This window comes from Epinephelus fuscoguttatus, linkage group LG17, assembly GCF_011397635.1.
Source record: "Epinephelus fuscoguttatus linkage group LG17, E.fuscoguttatus.final_Chr_v1".
In the NCBI taxonomy this organism is placed as follows: Eukaryota; Metazoa; Chordata; class Actinopteri; order Perciformes; family Serranidae; genus Epinephelus; species Epinephelus fuscoguttatus.
The window spans coordinates 36205467-36226086 of NC_064768.1; the positions used below are offsets into that span (position 1 = coordinate 36205467).

Genomic DNA, 20620 nt, shown 5'->3' on the forward strand with positions numbered 1-20620 from the left:
GTCTCAGAAAACATACCACCGCTTTTACCTGATTGACAAGTGGTATGTCCAGTCCGCTGCCCCATGACCCTCCTCCAGCCCCCCAGGTATCAAGTTTCACTCCAACACTGCACCTTTGACAAGAAGACGAGTTTCACGTGGTTCACAATGGGTAGATGCAAGTTTTTGGATGGATGGCTTGACAATACTGTATATAAGTACTGGTTGGCCAAGGATTCCCAATTCACACACAGAGCTAGATGCAAGCTTTGGGAGGAGGCGATTCTGAGCCACATGAAAGGAAAAAACACCGACGTCTCGTTACTGCATCGCTTGCACCCAGAGTCCCAACCTTTTTGCCTCAGCCCAGACATTGAACTTATCTGAGGTTTTATTTGCATGCCATTATGGTACTTGGCTACAATCGCTTATTAAGAATAATTAAATATGACGTGAAATATGATACACTGATATATTTACTCAGATGTCGCATGTTATCTGGAGGGAAAAACAAACGCAGAGAAGTCTGGAAATTAGGGAATGGAAAAGTATGGAATTTTGAAATTCAAAATGTGTAGGAACCCTGCTCCCAAAAAAAGGAGCTTTTCTGTATTTGCTATAATAGAGAGTAGCCTAGCTAAAGCAGCGGCAGTGACGACACCGGTGCCTTTGTGAAAAGTCCAGAGATTTTCCACTTAAAGCACTCTGAGTGAGCGCTAGATGCTGAACGTGACGCTTGTTCTCTAGATGGCTGCGTACTCTTGCTCCTCATCGAGAACAACTGAAAAAAGACCCTGGTGCAGTAATTTTGTTTTATATTGACAGCTATTTGAGGGATTATCTTACGGGGTATTAATCCTTTTTTCTCTCTTTTGTCTCACTTTAATGTACAGAGAATTTACAGGTTGCCTAATGTCTACTTTGTCTTCTTTATCACTGTGGCAGTCAAACAAATAAAGTGCAAAGTTTAAGAGTTTTACTGCATTTTGTTCCTGAAATCCACCCTGAATCCAGCCTTCTGCTGAGATCAGGATAGTCCTGGCTTTGGGGATAAAGATATGAAAGATGAAGGTTTGATCCAGATTTTAACAAACACTGGATGACGTGATCTAATCTGATTTCACAGTCCTTTATTTTTCTTTTGAACTATTCATTTTCAAGGTTTGATCCGAAATCCGATCAGATTACTTCTAAACAGATGCATATTACTGCATATTATCAAATATCTGAGCAGCTTTTTGATATCACAAACAGTGTGAGGGATTGACGCAGCTGTCAGAAAATAAGACTTTCTTCTAAAGCATTCTGACAAACATCCACTGCTGTTTACACGGAGGTGATAATTAGATCAGTTCTCAGTTATTTATTTTTCATTTTTTAGTCTTATCTGTGTGGAAAAAAGCCTCTGAACCAGCACTGAGACCGCCATCATGACACAATCTCTCACTTCCAAGTTGTGTATGTACCTCGCTCGTTCCCGTTCTGCTCCAAGGTCATATTTCCACAATGCAGGTTTCCCATCTGACAACCCCCTCTCCCCTCCACCCCCTTGTCCCATCAGGACCATTAGCTTAAACTCAGCGCTCTGGTGGCAGCGCAGAATAATCACGGTTGCTCGACACCCACCTGGTTAGTGTTAGGGAGCTGCCATGTTAAGTGCCGTGGCGAACGGCCCGGGCTGCATCACGTGGCCTCCAGATAGATAGTGTTTATTTAGCGCTGCATCTGTTTGCTCAAAGAGACACTGTGCAGAGCTTGGCAGCGCGCAGATGGCTGGCCGGCGGCTTCTCAAAACGGCCACTGTCCATGCATGCTGCCGCCGCGCCACACAGCATCCCAATAAAGCAGCAGAACAGAGGGAAAAAATCGCCATGCTGCACTAGGGGGCTAGAGGCAGCCGGGGAAAAAGAAATAAAGAGGACAAAAGACAGAGGAAGGGACATTTCTCATTGACCAAAGGAGAGGGAGATGAGAGTCTTGGAAAGCCGAGGGATTCGAGAGTGTATTTAACAGCATTTCTGAACTCCACTCAATGACCCTCCATCCGTTGGTCTAACACCCTGGAGAGCACTTCAGAAACACTAGACACTCGCTCGTTCACAGCGCTCCCTCAAAGCCTGACAAAGTTGCTATTTGGATGGTTTTCATGCATTTAACACAGTCCTAGAAAACTCCTAACACACCCACACCTCTCAGCGTTTAGTTTTGGATTGGAATCAGATGGTTCATGCGGGGTGTGCTCGTGTGTTTTCATGTCAGAGACAACATTTCAAATACCATCATTTCATTAGAGTTTGTCTGGGTGACCTGTATTGTGTCCATCAGTGAAGCTGGAAATGTTTTCCAGTTGATAATGTGTCTGTTTTCAGAGTGGACTGAAATTTGGGAAACATTTAACCTTCATAATAAGCACCCTCAGCATCAGTTAAAGCATCAGTTAAGTACATTTTGGTTGTTGTGTGTGATGTGTAGTTGTGAGCTATAATTATAAAGCAGCATTTGTGTGCTGTGGGAAAATCTGACATCCAGGACTTTTATATTCACATTATTGAGTCACATCAAAAGGCCTGATGGACAAAATAAAAGAGGAAGCATAATATGGATGGTAAAACTCTCAAGGTTATGGACATTGTGGAAGGTTTTGTAATTTAAAGAAGCGCTGGAACAGGTACTCTGATTATTAGAGAAGTATCAACAATTCTGCCGTCCTGTTCGGTTTCACAGAGCCTTTTAGCGTCTTTGTGTTGGTTTTACAACCTGCAAATTTACTGTTTTGATTCAATCTTTAAGGCTGCTGTCAGACCTGGAGTGGTTTCCTTTGGTCTGAATCAGGGACTAATTTTGTCACAAAGTTGTATAATTGCCTAGAGTTGGTTTGTGTTCTCACGGCAGCATTTACAAGAGGACCAGATCAAATGCCTTGTGTGAGAAAGCTGCTCTTGATTGGTCAGAATTTCCATGTGGGAAAAATCCAGGAAGTAAAGCAAACGTTGAAGAAGAGTACACTTGCAAGATAAATGTGACACTTTCTAATGTCACAATGGAGGGACAACTACGCAGGTTGATTTTAGCGCTGCTCATCGTGGACTATATTGCTGTCATTGTTCATTTTAGTCAAACCATACAGTTTGAAAACGAGGCGCGGCTCCAACTAGAAAACAATGTTTTGATGCATTGGATGTGCTGAATGTGCATATTAAGGCAGTACAGGAGGAGGTGCACATTAATAATCCTCCAGGACTGTAACATGCTCATGTTTAACCCAAACAATGTGTCATGTGACTGCAGTTGCTTCACATCCAGGTCGGAACACCTTCTCACCACAAACCAACCGCACCAGAGTTCGTTTGGAACCAGACCGAGACCACCTCTTCAAGAAGGTCTCGGTCTGGTTGTTTTGATGCGCACCTGAGTGTGATTGCTGTGTTCACACCTGCCCAAATGAACCGCACTGAGGGGGTAAACGAACTTGAGTTTGATTGAACCGAACCAAACAGGGCAGGTGTGAAAGCTTTCATCAACCTGGTTTCCAGCAGCAGCAGATGTTTTTAAAATGCCCTGATAAACCCTTACACTTATCAGGTTTTGGTAAAGACCATCACTGAAATAGAATAACACTGAATACTGGACTTAGGGCCTGTTTACACCTGGTATTAACGTGCATTTCGGTGATCCAAACAGAAGTGGACCGCTGAGACACATCGCGGTTCACACCTGTGTCTATCATGTTTCTCCACCTGATCACTTGTGTTCAGATTTTGTCACCACCTACGTCACATATGCTAGGTGGTCAAAGGGCTCCATGTCATTATGTCCACACTCTCACCAGCAGTTTGTGTCGGCACAGCCAGAGATATCGTTTCCAGCAAAACACATCTCCTTCCATAGGGCAAAACGATGTATGGTCAAACATTTCGTCCAATTTTTCGTAAAATAAGCAGATTGTAGAGTGCTATTGTGCTGTCTAACTAGAGGCCAGTGGGTTGAGTGACTGCATCACAATGTATTTAATGCTGTCACTTTTGATCGGATCATCCAAAACACATTTTAATCGCAGGTGAAAACAGAGCCTGAGATTCATCAGGCCAGGAGAGTGAAGCAATGCTCAGACAGACAACGGCACTGCGTAACAAAACCCAGACCCTTCATTCATGTCAGTGAGACAATCAGTTGACACCACAGAGGTGCAACACAAAGGGGAAACACACAGAATATTTGAGCCTGTGCAGTGTTTCAGTATCTGATAAACCTTCAAACTCATGGATCTAATACTCAAACTGGATGTCTATAATTCATCACCACCTTGTACCTGAAACAATGCGGCCACACCAGTGCAGCCTCTTGCCTTTTTTTTCAATGCAGGACCCAAGAATTTGACACAGAAAACAGAGCTGAAGGAGCCAAACAGACACTTAGAGACCAGTACAGATAAAAGTGCAGATACTTTTCATGTGGAAGTCTGGAGTAGTGTTCACAGCCACTACATAATGCACTGGATGGGTTCCCTCTACTCCTTTTGTGGGTATTAAAAAGCCATATATTTTCATGGCCTCTTGTCCGATGCATCATTTGGATGTATCTGCTCATGCTCGCAGTAATTTGCTTGGAGTGCGGTGGTAATTGATTGCCCTGGGTGGGTGAGGGGGTGCACTTGCCACGTCGCTGTCTCCCTAAATCACATCTCGTGGCTCGCCTGCCTCTGTGCGGACCGCAACCCCCTCGCCAGACACAGTTCGTCACCACACCACGACAAATGACACACACAGACACGTGGACAGATTGTGTACCATCCCCCTTTCTGTATCATTATTCTGTACCATCCCCCTCTTCCAAGGGGCAAAGTGTTTTTGTGTTTTTTCTGTGCTGTGTGTGAGAGGACTGCCTCGTTTTGTCCTCACCCCCCATCGTCACTGTCTGTCCTCTGCTCTTTGAAGGAACGAACCTACTGGCAGCAGCATTTTGGACAGAATTAGCCTGAGTTCTTTCAGGTGACACATAAGAGCTGGTGTTCTTTTCTAAATACCATGCCTGTTTGCTGTGCCAATGTGGCCGTGACAGTAAGAAAATTCACTCATCACTCATTTTGAATAGATTTATGAGTTAGGTTGGATGGGCAAGGGTCGGGTTATACTCATAGAGAATTAATTCATATAATGACGGTCCTGTCGGAAGGATAAAAGTGTTTTGTTCCGAACAGCCACACTTGATGACTAAGTAGAAAGCCCTCCATCACAGACAGACAGTAGGGAGGTGCGATAACATTTAAATGTGGCGATCATGGTGTACATTTTCAGACAATCACCAACAGTCACCAAAAGTGGCAGAAATAGTTGTGTCGAGAGTGAGAAAGGAGAGCGAGAGAGAAATTCAAACCCTGTTTACTTCCTCACCTCCACACGCACACAGCCGACAAACACAGCGTGAAGAAGGTGTGAAGTTGGGGTCTCTGATGCTTGTTGACCATCCGACGAGCAGTTCTGATTCAGTATACTGGCAGTTTTTGTGTCAGCATGAAAACAAGATTGCCAGGACTCGGGGAGATTCCTCGGTGGAGTCCAAACTCAGATGCATACTGTAAACTGTGCACGAGACAAAAATAGATATGTCAGACGAGATGAACTCGGTGTCACACAAAGCAGCAGCCCAGTTTCCAGAATAAGTGTTGGCACTGTACGTTGCTGCAAACCACGGATACATTACATTTATACATCATTATCTTGCGGAGATGTGGAACTTAATGTTTCAGCAGCGCAGTGTTTAATGTGTGGTGAGGTTTGGGCGCAGAAGTCACAGAAGTTTGGGGGTACAATCCAGGCTGCAATGTCTCGGTAAAAAACAACCGCTTATCGTGGCGCTATCCCAACAGGAAAAACAGTCAACTCATAAACTACATCACCACAAATCTAATGTATTCATGGTGTGTAGAAATGCACAATGCAAACATTTTTTTCTGGTTACTGGGCTGCAACGATTAGTCGACTAATTGATGACCAATTGACTGTTAAAATAATCAGTGACTATTTTCGTAGTCGACTAATCGGTTCAGTCATTTTTCATAGAAAAGTACTATAAAAGTACCCCAAAATACTCTTACTGCAGCTTCTTACGTTCAAATATTGGCAGCTTTACACACTCTCCCATGACGGTGAACTAAAACCCTTTGGCGTGAGTACGAAACAAGACATTAGATGACATAATTTGGGGGTTTGGGAGAGACAGACAGACATTTAACAACATTTTAACACATTTTTCGATAAAATGATTAGTCGACTAATCGAAGAAATAATCGACAGATTCGTCGACTATGAAAATAATCATTAGTTGCAGCCCTACTAGATTAATTGACACACATTAGACATGTCAGACAGACAGGAGAGGTGGTCATGACAGTAAGTTGTGGAACAATGTGATAAAATTGCTGGGTTTGTGATGACACTGTTCCACACTAGGAAACAGGACAGTGATGTAGGTCAACCTGTGATGGTGCACGTCAAGAAAAACAGTGGGTGCGGACGTTTTACAATACACGGTGTTGCTATCAAGACTTTTACTTAAAATTTAATAGTAATGATAATATACTAAGACCAGTTCACTCCATCCTATCATTAAAGGGCATGACCAATAAGATGTTTGACTGTGCAGTATTAAGATATTTTATTGTGAGTGTGTTTTTTACACGTGAAATATCTTGTTCCTCATTTAGAAACATCCTTTGTTCGTGTGCTCTTTTCACAAGGACAGTATTTTGTGCATATTTTGCTTCATTATCTCTTCTTGTGATCATTTCTTGTATTGAATCTTGTAGGCCAACATAAGCACCATACTTGCACACTGGAAAAGAGTGAAGCAGGTTTCTGTTGCTCCATTCTGAAACTTCACTATCTGCTCTACCTGCTGTTGCTGTGTTCGGTGTCTGCAGCGTTTCTCTGCGGAGCAGCAGATCGGAGGAGGCCTGTGCTCTGTCCGTCAAACCCCTCCCACTGCCCCCACACTGACACTGCTAACCATAATGACAGACACGGTTAGGATCAGTTTTTCCATCACATGTTGTTTTTGTTTTGCGTCTTCGAAGAATATAATTTCCAGGAATGAAGCAAGAAATATCATTACATTGTGACAGTAACTCTCACAGTCTGTGCGAAGGAGCTCACATGTCTCTGTTTAGTTAAATTGACTCACTGTTAGCATTTATCTGAATTTAGTCTTCTTTCTAATGAAGTAATTAACGTTGTCACTGTCAAACTTTGCCTTACTGACGGCATAATCACATTTGATGTAGTGGAAAGTCTCTTACATACACATACTCCCATATAGGTGGCATATAGGTCACAGATGTAGGTCAGAACGTATGGCGAGATTAATGTCAACACATCACTGCAGCCTCTCAGCAGTGACAGTAATCTGCACGAGGACACAGCTGACCAAAACATTCAATCTAATTCTCCCGAACAGAAAATTGTATTGACTCCTGTTTCACTTTGATGCATCGAGACGGTCTGATAATGTGGAGACAGAGCACAGAATATGAGATGTGGGCGGAGCCTGTCCTAATATGTCAAAATTAAACAGATACGTACGGCAGATGGACTCCCTTGTCGTGACTGATTTGGATTTCAGACTGTGTTGTATGTCATATCTGTATAGGATCCTTGCTGTATATATATGATATATGTAGTCTGAATCAGGAGAGATTAATTTATGGATATAAAGCGTTGTTGGTAAAGCAGAGGTAGACTCCATGTGAGGTTAATGCCTGATTATGTGGATAAGCACTATAATCTGTCAATATCATAACCCTCTGACCATCAACACAGTTTTTTAATTTAATACCAAAATATATCACTGCACAGGACACACCACTAAGTATGAGATTTAAGTGCTTCTTTATTTTATTCTTACTATATAATGATGAAAACTGTGATGATGATGTCTGTGTGTGTGTTCCATGTTTTTCTCCTCACTGTCTTGGTCAATCCATGTGAAATTTGGCACAGTGGTAGAGGGTCATGGGAGGATGCCAATGAAGCAATATTACATCAATTGGCCAAAGGGGGGCGCTATACCAACCGATTGAAATGTCAAACTTTGAATGGGCATACCTCATGCCCCGTATGTGGTAGAGACATGAAACTTTGCACAGAGATGCCTCTCCTCATGAGGAACACATTTGCCTCAAGAACCCATAACTTCCGCTTATATAGATTTTCCGCCATTTTGAATTTTTTGAAAAACACTTCAAATGGATCTCTTCCTAGGAAGTTTGAGCGATCTGCATGAAACTGGGTGAACATAATCTAGGGACCAATATCTAAAGTTCCCTCTTGGCAAAAGTTGGAAAACTTACTAAAACTGAGCTTCTATAAGGCAATGAATATTGTGGAGGGCGTGGCTCATCACATAAAGGTGTATAACATCTCAAGGGTTTCACCCATCACCACGCAACTTTGTAGGCATATGAGCACACATAATCTGAGGGGACCCCTCCATTATTGACCCCATCAAACAAAATGGGGGCGCTAGAGAGCTCATTTCTTATCTAGGCCTAACCACCATATGGATTTTTACTAAACTTGGTAGATATGTAGAACAGGACGCCTCAAGGTGACTGGAGAAATTTAACTCTAACTGGCAACTGGGTGGCGCTATAACAACAGAAAAATGCTTAAAAATGGCTAAAATGTGACCGATCGCTGTGGCTCCCCCTGTGGACCAATGTTGGGGTTTTTTCTAATTTTTGGTATGACTAAGTCATGGTATGGTATGCTGTACTCAATGGGTATGCACAAGTTTTGATATATTTGTGGAAAATTATTATTTTTTTTTTTTTCAATAACATTGACAGAATTTGAGCGAGTGATTTAAAGTTATTATCAAAATGCATCAGTACAAAGGACACACCTCTTCACACGGGGTTTTAATGCTGTCTTTTACTTTTGTTTTATAAATATTTGTTCAAAAAAAGAATTTTCATTTAGTGAAGTTCACATTAACAGCATTGAAAGCTGCAGTGATCATGGGAAGTTGGTATTTGGAGTCTAGAGGTCAATATCCAGTCAGCAATATTAATTGATGATATGATATATGAAACAGAGGAAGAGAGGTGAAGAGTCCTGATGTGATTTAAAAAATGATGTTTCCATATTAGATTCGCTAAAAAGTTCTTAAAATGTTCCTGTGACCATATAAAATTTAAAGTAGTTTCACTGTACATTACTGTAATTTTGGTTAGACCCGTACCTGACGGTGCAGATAAAGATGGACAAATATATGGTGCAGTCAAAATCATTTTGGTGCATGTCACTTTAAAAGGAATATCTACAGCATGTAAACAGAAATAAGTATTTGGAGTTCTGACTACTGTAAATCTGCACCAGCAATAAACCCCAACCCTCACAGGGCTGGCTTCGTCCCACTCTACCATCTTAGTGCAATATGGGATCACGAGCTGGCTCTAGTGCGTGAATATAAAGGGCTTTATTGTAAACTAGGGCAGAGGATGTTGTGTTGCCAGCCAAGGAAGGTCCCTCGGGTGTCTCAGCTCTGACAATGGGCCCGGTTCTTTCTCTCCACCTCCAGCTTCTCTCCTTATTATTCTAAAGGGGAGTGTGCAGCTGATCAGAGAGTTGTGATGTTGGGATGATCATGCTGTGTGTTGAGTAATAAACCTGGTTGGATTGTTTGAATGTCCTGCTGTGACAGACTTCAAAGATCTGCACCTAATGAAGCAAAGCACTGCGCGGACTCCGCTCTCTCAGGGTGCACTTTGCACACACAACAAGCACAGCAACCTGGGCTTTGTTGTATCTCCTGACTGTTTGGTACTGTATGACTCACTCCTAAGGATTTATTTGGGGTTTTTTTAAGCCTTTTTATACATGTAGCGTATTATTCAGTGCAAGGCACAGTGTCCTCTCAACGTCCACTGGCCATAATCCGTAGGAGAGAAAATCTAGGTTAAAAAATAACAGTTGATGCTCGTTACTGTCCAACAATGGCATTATCACCACAGCGCATTTTGTGTTCTTGATGCTTATTAAACACGCAGAGTGCATTTCCTTCGTCATAAAACATTTGCAAAGACAGTTTTCAAGAGAATTTCAAACATACATTGTTTAAATCCATGTGTGCTCGCTAGCAGTCTTCTGTTTCCCTTCCTTTGTTAGCTTATTTCTGCATTTTCTTACAGCCACATAGACTGTGCACACAACTACTCATCCTCTCTTTTAAGACATGGAGATAAAAAGCATATTTTTATTTGTAAGTGTGTGTATTTTATTTAAAAGTACCTCAAAATTGGCCTCTGTGTGGTGTTTTCAAACTTGGTTTGTTCCCATGAATGTTTTCTTACTTAGAATCACTTCTCCTTTAAATAAAAGCTGTATATTTGCCTTTTTAAGAAAAAGAACAAGCAGCCTATTTAAAAAAAAACAATGAATCACGTGACATGTATGGATACATAACTCAAAATCTTAACTGTATCAGTCAATGCACATCAGATCATTAGTATCATTGGCTATAGAATAAGAAACCAAAGTATATCAGTGTGCAAGTTCTGAACTCTCATAAGTTCCTTTCACACATACGCTGCAATTTGAAACTATGTAGACATTACCCGGAGGAGCTGTATGTGAGAACGCAAATGTCCGAATCAGTTGGATCGGACGTGAAACGGACTTTAGTTCAAGGTCTGTGTAATGTCCGATTGAGCCCATGTGTGAATAGAGCAGGTGATCGTCTGGAGAATTCACAGCAAGCAAGCTGGCGTGTTTATGATGCTTCCATCACGAGGGTTGTTCGAAACTGGAAGAAAACAAACATGTTAGAGTGAAGAGGAAGTGTCATTTACACAAAGACAGTAACGAAAATGTCCAACTGGAGAGATAACTACATATGGGAACTTCTGTCGGTAAAGGTCAACGCCGAAATCGTTGGACAAATTAAAGAAATGGCAAAAGAAGGCAAGAATTTCACGCCGTTATGCCGCTGCATTGTTCTGTGTAAAAGGTACAGTCGCAGAATGGAGGGACAGAGTTGTCTTGTCTCTGAACCAGGGACGGAGGTAGTAACAGTCTGTATAAACTGGAAAGCCAGCAGGACGTGATCATGGGCACAGCTGTGACATTTTGATGACGTGTTATGTGTGTGACCCTTCACAGGAAATGTGAAAAGTATCTTGTAACTGTTAGCAGTTAGTGGCTAACTCAGAGAAGAACAGCGGCTGAAAAAGTGCATACATTGGGAAAACAATGATTGTCATTTCCATGTTAATGCCATTGTTACTGTTTATAGAGCGTTGCCAACGCATATGTTATATGTCAAAATAGAGACCAATGCTGTTGTGTTAAATGTTATGACCCTCATGCCTCTTTTGAATCTGCGATGTCGGGATGCTGTCCATAATCACCCACTAGAGCAGTAGGTTGCTGCAGTTGTTTGAGTCTGTGTAAAAATGTGTGCCACCCTAAGATTTCCAGTGGCCCTATCTGGCCGCCCCTATGAAAAATTTCCAGGGTCACCACTGGTTGTTTTGCCTCCAGGGTCGAGGTTGATGCTAACTCCCTTCACGTTACCCAGCAGTTAAGAAGTGAAACACGGGAATTTTACCTTGGTCTCAAGGAGCTGCAGTGTTTATTCATGGACAAACTGAAACCTTCACTGTACCTTTACTACCACTCGACAACTTTACAGTTAATTCCTCTCTGCTTTGATCACCAACACCTGTCTGCTCTCAGCGCATACACCGTCACTCTCTGTGTCTCTCTCACGTTCTCACTATACACACACTGCGCACTGAGCTCAGCGGGGTGGGGGCGAGGAATGACGACGAGTCTCTCTCTGCATGTTCTGCAGCATTTGTTCAGCTTCCTGTCACATCTCTCGACCCTGTAGCCTATTTCTGAAAATAAATAGCTGGAGTGAAAGTTCTGTCACAAAACTATGTTGTTACATATCCTTGCACATTTTTTGGATGTCTTCTTAGTGGGTATACCTGCGGATCACATAGACTACACCACTGCCTCAGCGTTTTGTCCCTCTCAGACCGTCTAGTTTACACGTAGGCCTCAACTCACTGCAGGTAAACCACATAACAAAGCACCAAAACAGCCCTGAGTAAAAAGATGAAGGTAATTAATCATTCATTAATCAAATTAGCCGCACAGATCACTCCATCCATATGTGAAGCACTTGAGTTTTCAGACACTTTTGTTTTCTTTCTTTGTCAGACTTTGCCAGTGGCACTAAGCTGACAGAGTCTGGTTGAGCTGACAGAGTAGAAACTTTCTGTCCTTATATAAGGTCTCACTTTTTTTTCACTTGACAACTTGCTGCATCTCTTTAAAGTAACCCGAAAAATGCTTACTAGCAACAAAGTTCTGTTGTTCCTCAAGTTGCCTTTCATTTTGTTTCAAGTCCACATTTACTTCGATGATCAAGTCATCCATTTGCAAGTCATTGTTGACGCTAATCCTAATCCTTTGTTCTCCTTCAGCTGTTCGAAACGACCGGAATAAGAAGAAGAAGGAGAGCCCAAAGCCGGAGCTGGCAGAGAGCTACGAGCTGACAGCCGAGCTGGAGACCATCATTGAAAAGATTCGCAAGGCCCATCAAGAAACCTTCCCCTCCCTCTGCCAGCTTGGCAAATACACCACGGTGAGTTCACTATCCTGTGGTGCTTCCTACAAGTATACATCTGAACAGCAGATCAATGAGCGTGTTTAACTTTGGTTGCACTTCTTTTCTAAATCATAAACATATCAGAGCTACAATGTGTCTTTGACTCCGTGACCCTGTTTTACTGATGCTCCTTTGATCTGCTCTTGCAAACTAGCCGCAAGTGCAGAGCTCATAATGATAATCAATCTCTTGTACTGTACTCTAAATCCCCCTGTAATGCAGCTGGAGAGTACACTGCTGACTGTCCGGGCGAATCCTCACCAGCATTAGTGCTTCTTCTTCTCTCAATAGCTATTGATTGGACATTAAGTGTGATGGAAAGACAATAAAAAGCATGCATCATAGCAGCACCGTGCAGCTAACACATCATGACTTCCAGCTGCGTCTCATGAGACGGACCAGAGATGGAGGCAGGGTTTGTTTACCCCAGTTTTTATATATTGTGACAGCGAGAAGAGAAATTAAAAAGGAGGTGTCAGGACTGGAAGACGTAGCAGCTGCCAACATCAAATCCTCGTCAGGGAAATACTTGCCAGCCAGACAGCTGCCCATCCGTCTGGTTGAGGCAGACAGACACCAACTCGACTCTACATGTCTGAAAGGTGGAATAAATGCAGCTAATCCAGCTAATCATTATCTGCTTCCGTAAATCAAAACAGGCGATGGATATGTGCGACTGAGCTAAGCTGGGTGTCAAGAATACTTGTCAGGGTTTGTGCAGGCTTTATTATCCCTGTCATCTCCCGACATCAAGGTTGAGAGTTCTGTGCTGTCCCTGAACCTCCCTCAAACCCTCAGACGCCGGGCCCTGTGCTAAACTAACAACCCATGAAAGGCCAGATAGTGAGGGGATGCTAATCCACGCAGGACCTTGAAGAAGAATCTCGTCAGTTGGACACATCAGGCCCTTGCTTATCCAGTCTCAAAGCGGCTGACCCTGCAAAGGACTGCGCACTCCCCACATCTGAGTGACAACGAGCTCCTCTTCCCCCTGAGGAGCACTTCTGCACTCGTCACGACTCGGTGCAAAAGTTGGAGGTCATGCAAATGTCGAGAGAACCTCCAGAGCGAGTACTCGACGGCGCAAAACCCTTGTTGGGCTGAGTTGTGTGACGCTTTGACAGGCAAGCGGTTGGAGCTGCAGGACGGCTGATAGCTTGATAGCAAGCAGAGATTGCGGCGCTTTGATTGACACGCAGGCATGGCAGCATTGTGCAGGGAGCTGACAGCGTCTAATGTGTTTGTTTTTAAGCTAACTTACATATAGATTACAGTCGGTGCCAGTGAGCTGTGATTGACACCGACGCTCTACAAACAGGCTTCTGTAGGGAGTGTGTGAGAGCAGGAGGGGGGAGGTGTGCGTTTAATGATTTGATGGCACTAGTTTTGGAAATCTCATGACACCTGTCAGTCATGTAAAATACTGTTTATACAAAGACAAACAAATCCGCTGAGCAGCCATAATGTGCAGTAATGCCTCTCTTGTTGCGGTAATGAAAATCATTCAGTCACTGACAATAAAGTTTGGAGCTGTGATGGGTAAGAGAAGCTGAAATGGAGCAAACTGGCATACAGTGGAGCTATTAGCTCTCCACTGTGTGTAGCTGCATGCTGCTGTCGTTTCAAAGTACAGTAAGCTTCCATCTCCATAACTCTGAATTTTCCCCCTTTCAATCCCAACACAATGCTCCTAATCGCTGTAACCCCGCTCTACTCCACCCTCATCCCATTCCCTCTCCCGCAAGACACTTCCTGATTTTTACAAAATAAACAGTCTGCATTGAGGCAAAATCCACAGCTGAAAATGGTGGGACATAATAGCAAAAATCTTGCTCCCTGGTTATGATATAAGCCAGTGTTTGCTGTTTGTTGGAGTGGCAGTCGAGCCTCAGATAAAGCCTTAATCTGGATCAGTGGTAATTATGCTTGCTCACAGACTGTGAGAAGTTCCTCATTATTACAAGCGATTGGATCCTGATGCGCCTTTTGAGTCCTCCTCGTCGGAAACAGAAGAGGAGCTCCCGCGCCCCTAGATTAGGTTAAAGCTCCAATTATGTGGTGAAATATTCAAATCCTAGTCTGCAGTGATTTAGGAGTTCATTGCTGGGTTAGCGGAGATAGCTGCGCGAGTGAGAGGGCTTAGCTCGACAATGAATAACGCTTCATTGACAGTGATGGTGATGAAAAACGAGCCTGGCAGTTTCAAAGACAAAATAAAACATTAGCGCGCGGCGGGGGCCCCGGCGGCTCCAGGCAGCGGCGGTGGAGGCTGCTGCTGCTGTAGAGCACACGGCCCAGCCTTAGAGATATTAGCCACATTACAGTTTGTCCGCCGTCGCTATTCGTCACAGGTGCTGGTCGCTTTTACAGCCATTTCCCTTTCTGCATCTGTACACACGGGCCTGCTGATGTACTGCGCAGGGCTCATTTCTACACTGCCAGCTTCTTTTCTAATGTCGCAAGTTGTCTAATTTGTTTGGATAAATGTTCATAAATGAAATTAGAATTCCCCGGCAACTTCCTTGTTTCACTCTATTGAATTATGGGACTTGTGTAATTGACTGAGATTGCAGAGGGGGGGTGGAGAAAAAAAAATCCAACTGCGAATTATCTCACCCTCCTTCCTCCTGAGCTCCCCCTTTTTCTTTGCTTTCCCTCTCCACCCAGAGGGAAGAGCAAGATAAGTTGCTTTAATATCAGCCACCTCCATCCCCCCCGACATATTGTGCAAACACACACTCTCTGTCTCACACACACACACACACACACAGATCTCGGCACCTCCTCCTTCCCCATCAAATCGGATGTCAATCAGTGGAATGTGCGTCCGTAGTGCTGTTGTGTCGACTGCAGCTCGTTGTCTGTGATTTAAGCACGGCCCTAATGTGCCTCTCACTTAACCCCAGATCATATTTAATGATCTCGCTCTCTCTCTGCTGTTCTCTGTCTCCCTTTATCTCCCTCCCTCGCTCTCGGGTGGCCACACAATAGATTGTTTGCTCGTGACAGTGTCCAGCAGCCGCGGTGCTAACTGCCTCGCAGTAACAACCTCAGGGGGATTGATGTGCTGTGAAAGCGGAGGGCCGCTCCAGCTGTCTCCACAGTCAGTTCAGCGGGCTGGTTGGGGCTGGAGGGCGCCGCTGTATTCAAGCGCTCTTATGCTGAAAGAGCTCCCGGGGCTGGGCTCAGACTGATGTTGAAGTTTGCCAACATATTGAGTACATATTGGATTTTCAGCAAAGGGTGTCATATTAGTCGGTCACTTTTCCCCACCAGTTTCTTTTTCTTTAACAGCTTCAGGGAGTAAAACCTGGCTCACCTTCCTGCTGAGCTCAAAACTGGTTTGCTCTCCAGAGATCATTTCATCGTTATTTTCTTGGAATTTTAGGGTTTTAGTAATCAAATTCAAATGGGGAGACTTTACAGTCTGCAGTTTAAAACTAATGGTTGGTATTTTACAGGCTGCTTCTGGCTTTTAGGATCAGGTTGTTTTAATGTGACTCCTTTTAGGCCAACAGATAATAAATGATTCAGTATTTCTGTACCAAACTGTTATTCCTGGCAATATGACATAAGCTTAGTCATGCAAGTTTTTTTCCTCGCCAAAATTTAACATAATTGTGGAGTGTTATCTGGCCCTTTTCCCTTTCCCAGTGTATGCCTTAGGTTGTAATTCTCCAAGATACAACTGAGCAGACTGCAGTGCAGAGTGGGCATGGCCCCCTGGTCTCTACTAGTGTGATAGGGTAACTTGGACCCATGAACTCCTAAAATTCTGGCAGCTGCCCTTTTTTTTCTTTGAAGGAGAGCCTAAAAGTTCATGCAGAAGAAAAAACTATTACACTTACTTCAGGGCGAGTGGGTCGTCCACTAATCGGAAGATCTTTTAATTCAAAATTACGATGGCAACCTGTATAAGGTATGAGTGTTCGGGCCAAATACATTCAGTGTTCAGCCATTCTCACTCCGACCTGGTCAGATATCGACGTTTGGTCATGGACTTTCCACGTTGAGATAAGACACGCAAGGTCCCCTGGGTGTGTTGGTTGTTGACATTCTGGGACGCTGTGTCTGTTTTCAGTATACACAGTTTGCTTATAGCCTCTTCCAAATACGTTGGTAGAACACCACGAAATGACGTTTTTTTGCACTCAACAACTAAAGTATGTGGTTGTGTTTAAGAAAAAAGAACAGGGTTTTGCTTTACAATCACACGGGAAGTGAACACTGGCCTCCTGGGTGAAAGTCCGTGGTTGTTGGACCCATCCACCACCTTCCGCCCCCTTAACTTATGTTGTTGTCCCTCCGTGTTTCCCAGTTTAACAATAATGGCAACTGGCCGTTTATCATGCCGACGTGAAAGGATGACTTTTTTCGTTGGTGTCTGACGCCGGAAGTCACTGGACAAGTGGTGGTATTCGACAACATTGGAGTGAGACAGGGTCAGTGAAGTATCATTGACAGCAAAGGGTAGCCAGTCTTGCCTGGTACATAGCAACTCTTACCCCAAGCTTTTATTAGAAATGGGCAGTCATTTCAGATTTACCCTGTTTTTATAAGTACATTTTATCATATTCTAATATGATCGCTCCGTTTTTTTCCAGAACTTCCTCCATATTTAGGTTATTAATTGGAAAATTGACCTTTGCACATTAACAGTAACCACCACAGTTTTTAAAAGGTCACATTATGGCATTTTGGTAGACTGGTAAAATTAATGCAAGCAGATGAAAAGCTCAAAGATCTGAGTGTTTGAGTGTCACGATCCAGCAGCGAGGTGTACAGTTCAAACGCTTTTAATCATGTGTAGAAGACCACATAAATGAATTTCCTTCATCTGGCTTCCAGTGTAGAGTTCTTGGTCTGTTGCTGCTGCAGAGGCTCCTCTACCCTGACACAGAATGAGGCACAGAATGACAAATTACAGCATCTTTTGCATAAATGGATAGATTACATAACACCCCTGTGACCAGCTTTAACAGAAATCTTATAGCTTGTCTTTTTCTTTTGCTGTGTTCTTCAGAAAGCTGCAGGGTAGACATGTGTACGCTCCCTCGGTTCCACTGTTAAAAGTTAAAAAGTTAAAAAATCAGAATTTAAGATTGACTTGTTAGATGCTATAGACGGATTTCCTTATCTCTGTCCAGCTTTAATATTCCCTTTGTCTGGGTTTTGATATACTTTGGTTATATAATGCTTTATTTTCCTAGAGTCCATTGCTTTGTCTGTCAATTCTATGTATTATTTATCTACTTATACAACTTGCTTTAAAATTGCAAGGCCTTAACGCAGGGTTTATTCTGATTTTCCAATAGAGAAGCTACGTCAACATTAGGGAGTATCAATAATATTGGCTAAAATACACAAAGACAGCATGTTTCTCTCTGCCCACTCTGATCAATTCTCCCGTCTGTCTCTCTGCCTCACGCTCCTGACTTCTTTCTTTCAGTACAGTTGTTTATCCTGAATAAACAGCCTAAATGTCCAAGGAGTTTGTTTGGAGACTCAGCGTACTCTTTGTCAGTGTCTCTTTGCAGATGCATTTATGATCTGAAAATAAAAGGCTATGCAACAGTCAATTACAGCTGCACAAAGGCTTTGTTTCCTCCTCTCCTGAGGCCTGCGTATCATACTGTGTACACTCCTAACATATCACAATGCTTCTGCAGGCCCAGGCCGTGGCACAAACCTTATTGATGCTGTCAAGAGCACTTTTTATATAGCTGTTTGTTGTTTGTTTACATGCTGAAGCTCTAGCCCTGTTACATAATGGAAAAAAGAGGGAACGCAGTGGACTCAGAAACATACATGCTACTAGAGAAAATAAAACTATTATTCAGTCTGGTTTGCACGAGTGCCTGACTGGTACATGGTTATGGCTGTTATACAGTATCAGGCTAATGCATATCCACCTTATTCCTGAGGGCACTACTGTAGCACTACTGATCAGGGGCGCGACTTCCAGTGAGATAGCGGAAGTGTCCAAAAACAACCCCAGCAACTCCACCTCTGAATGGCATATCAGTGATCAGAGAGCAGGAATGTCCCACTGTCACACCAGTCCTTATTCACGATAAAGTGCACGCCTCCCACCCTTCTCTTGCCAGAGTCGTCTGTCCTGTTCGATCAGCATGTGGAAAAAGAGATACCTGGTTGGATGACGCTGTCTGGTATTCCAGGGTTTAGCCGAATTTCCTTGACAAAGGATATTTTCGTTCCCAAAACAGATTCGGCACATCGTCCAGTTTATTATTGAACACCTGTGCAATTGTTAGCAGAATGCTAGTTGAGCTGGTTCCCATCTTCTCCATCTTTTCCTCAATTGTTACTGATGTTTAAAATACAACCAGCTATCAGAAGTTGGCATAAGGAAAGTTTTAAGACTAGTGAGTTGATTTCCTCAGCCAGATGAGTCGCTTGCAACCATACACCACCATCGTCCAATGCCAATCTCAGAAAGTCCCACCAACTCTAGACTCATGTCATTACATTGGCTGCTCACCAGAGAACACTCACAGGTTGATTTTTCAGCCTAAAACGTCCTGGTCAGTAAATATCTTGGTCACATAAAAAACCCACAATGTTCCAGTAATAAGGTCAAAGCAAGTTGGCCCCGTCTTGTCTTTTCTGGTGTTTAACCTGTATACATACTAGATTTCTGTCAGGCCCGTCCCCCTCCTCAGTGTGTTCGTGTCACCTCCTCCACAGTGAGTGTGTGTGCGGTGTCCTTGCTACATGTGGAGACTCACTCATGTGGAGCAGATGGGCTATTCCATGTAAACCATCAGAAAAACAAACAAATGATCATCAGATGCTCCATCCCCGCCATCAACCATCACACTGCGGCTTTCCCCTCGCTCCACCCAAACAATTCCCCAACTGCTGCTCATTCCCCCCTCTGTCTCTGTGAATCCGTCCGTCGCACTAACTCCTGCTCTAATGGCCTTTTCTTTCCCTCTTTTTTCCTCTGCCTCTTCTCCTCCTGGCTGTTTGCTGTCATTTCAGACTCAGAGCAGCTCTGGTCAGTGTTCACTCAAAAACACATCGATGGAAATAAGGTCAGGCTAATATATCCGTTTGAGTGAGGGATTGGAAAAATGTCATTAGTCTGACTTGTTCCTGGATTGTCAGGATGTCCCATCATGGTCTGGCTGCTGTTTCTGACCAGACTAAAGCTCTGGAAGATACTTGGTAGATGCCTAAATGGAAAATCAGCCTCTTTATTGAACCACTCTGTCACCTTTGGGTCTTTGTCATAACTAAACAACATAATAATTGATAGCTGAAAATTAGCTGCAGCCCCAGACAAACAGAAAGTAAACATTTTTTCTCAAACATTGCAAAATCATTACTTTGAATGCCTTTCTTATGTCTTCTCTCAAATAAACTGCTAATAATGATGGAGCTAAAAAACTTTTTGATGCTAACAGTGGAAGTTGATTTCAGCTTCTTTGAACAAGTTTCTAACAAGTGAAGGGATATGCTGATACTAATACTTTTGTAATTAGTAAGTTTTATTTATTGTAATGACAAAAAATATATTTTCTTAAAGTCGTGTTCTTATCAAGGTCAGCAGCATCTGGACTTCTGCGTCGATAGAGCCCACCCCCGAGCTTCTAGGACGTCGGGAAGTGGGTGAACTTAACACTTTAGGAATCAGGTCCAAAAAGGGGAAGGTATGTTCGCAAATATCTTTTGATAGGAAGGTCGTAGAGGAATGGAACAGAGCTCCACCCTCCATTTTCGGTACTTCCGCACCGATAGAGCCCACGTCCAACCTTGTAGGGCGTTGGGAAGTGGATGAACTCGACACTCAAGGAGTCAGGTCCAAAACAGGAAGGTATGTTCGCAAATGACTTTTGATAGGAAGGTCGTAGAGGGATGGAACAGAGCTCTACCCCCCATTTTTGGTCCTTGCACGTCGATAAAGCCCACCCCCCAAGCTTTTAGGACGTCGGGAAGTGGT

The 20620-nt window shown here is 43.3% G+C and overlaps 2 protein-coding genes across 3 annotated transcripts in view; one reads left to right on the forward strand and one right to left on the reverse strand.

Moving 5' to 3' along the window:
* Positions 1-20620, reverse strand: part of LOC125904589 (trophoblast glycoprotein-like) — a 567815-nt gene that overhangs the window by 459258 nt on the left and 87937 nt on the right. The window lies entirely within an intron of this gene.
* LOC125904571 (retinoic acid receptor beta-like) overlaps positions 1-20620 on the forward strand; it is a 262875-nt gene that overhangs the window by 212925 nt on the left and 29330 nt on the right. For both annotated transcript variants that reach the window (XM_049602062.1, XM_049602063.1), the window contains one exon: positions 12470-12630. In XM_049602062.1, the coding sequence (XP_049458019.1) occupies positions 12470-12630 (161 nt within the window). The remainder of the gene's footprint in view (positions 1-12469; positions 12631-20620) is intronic.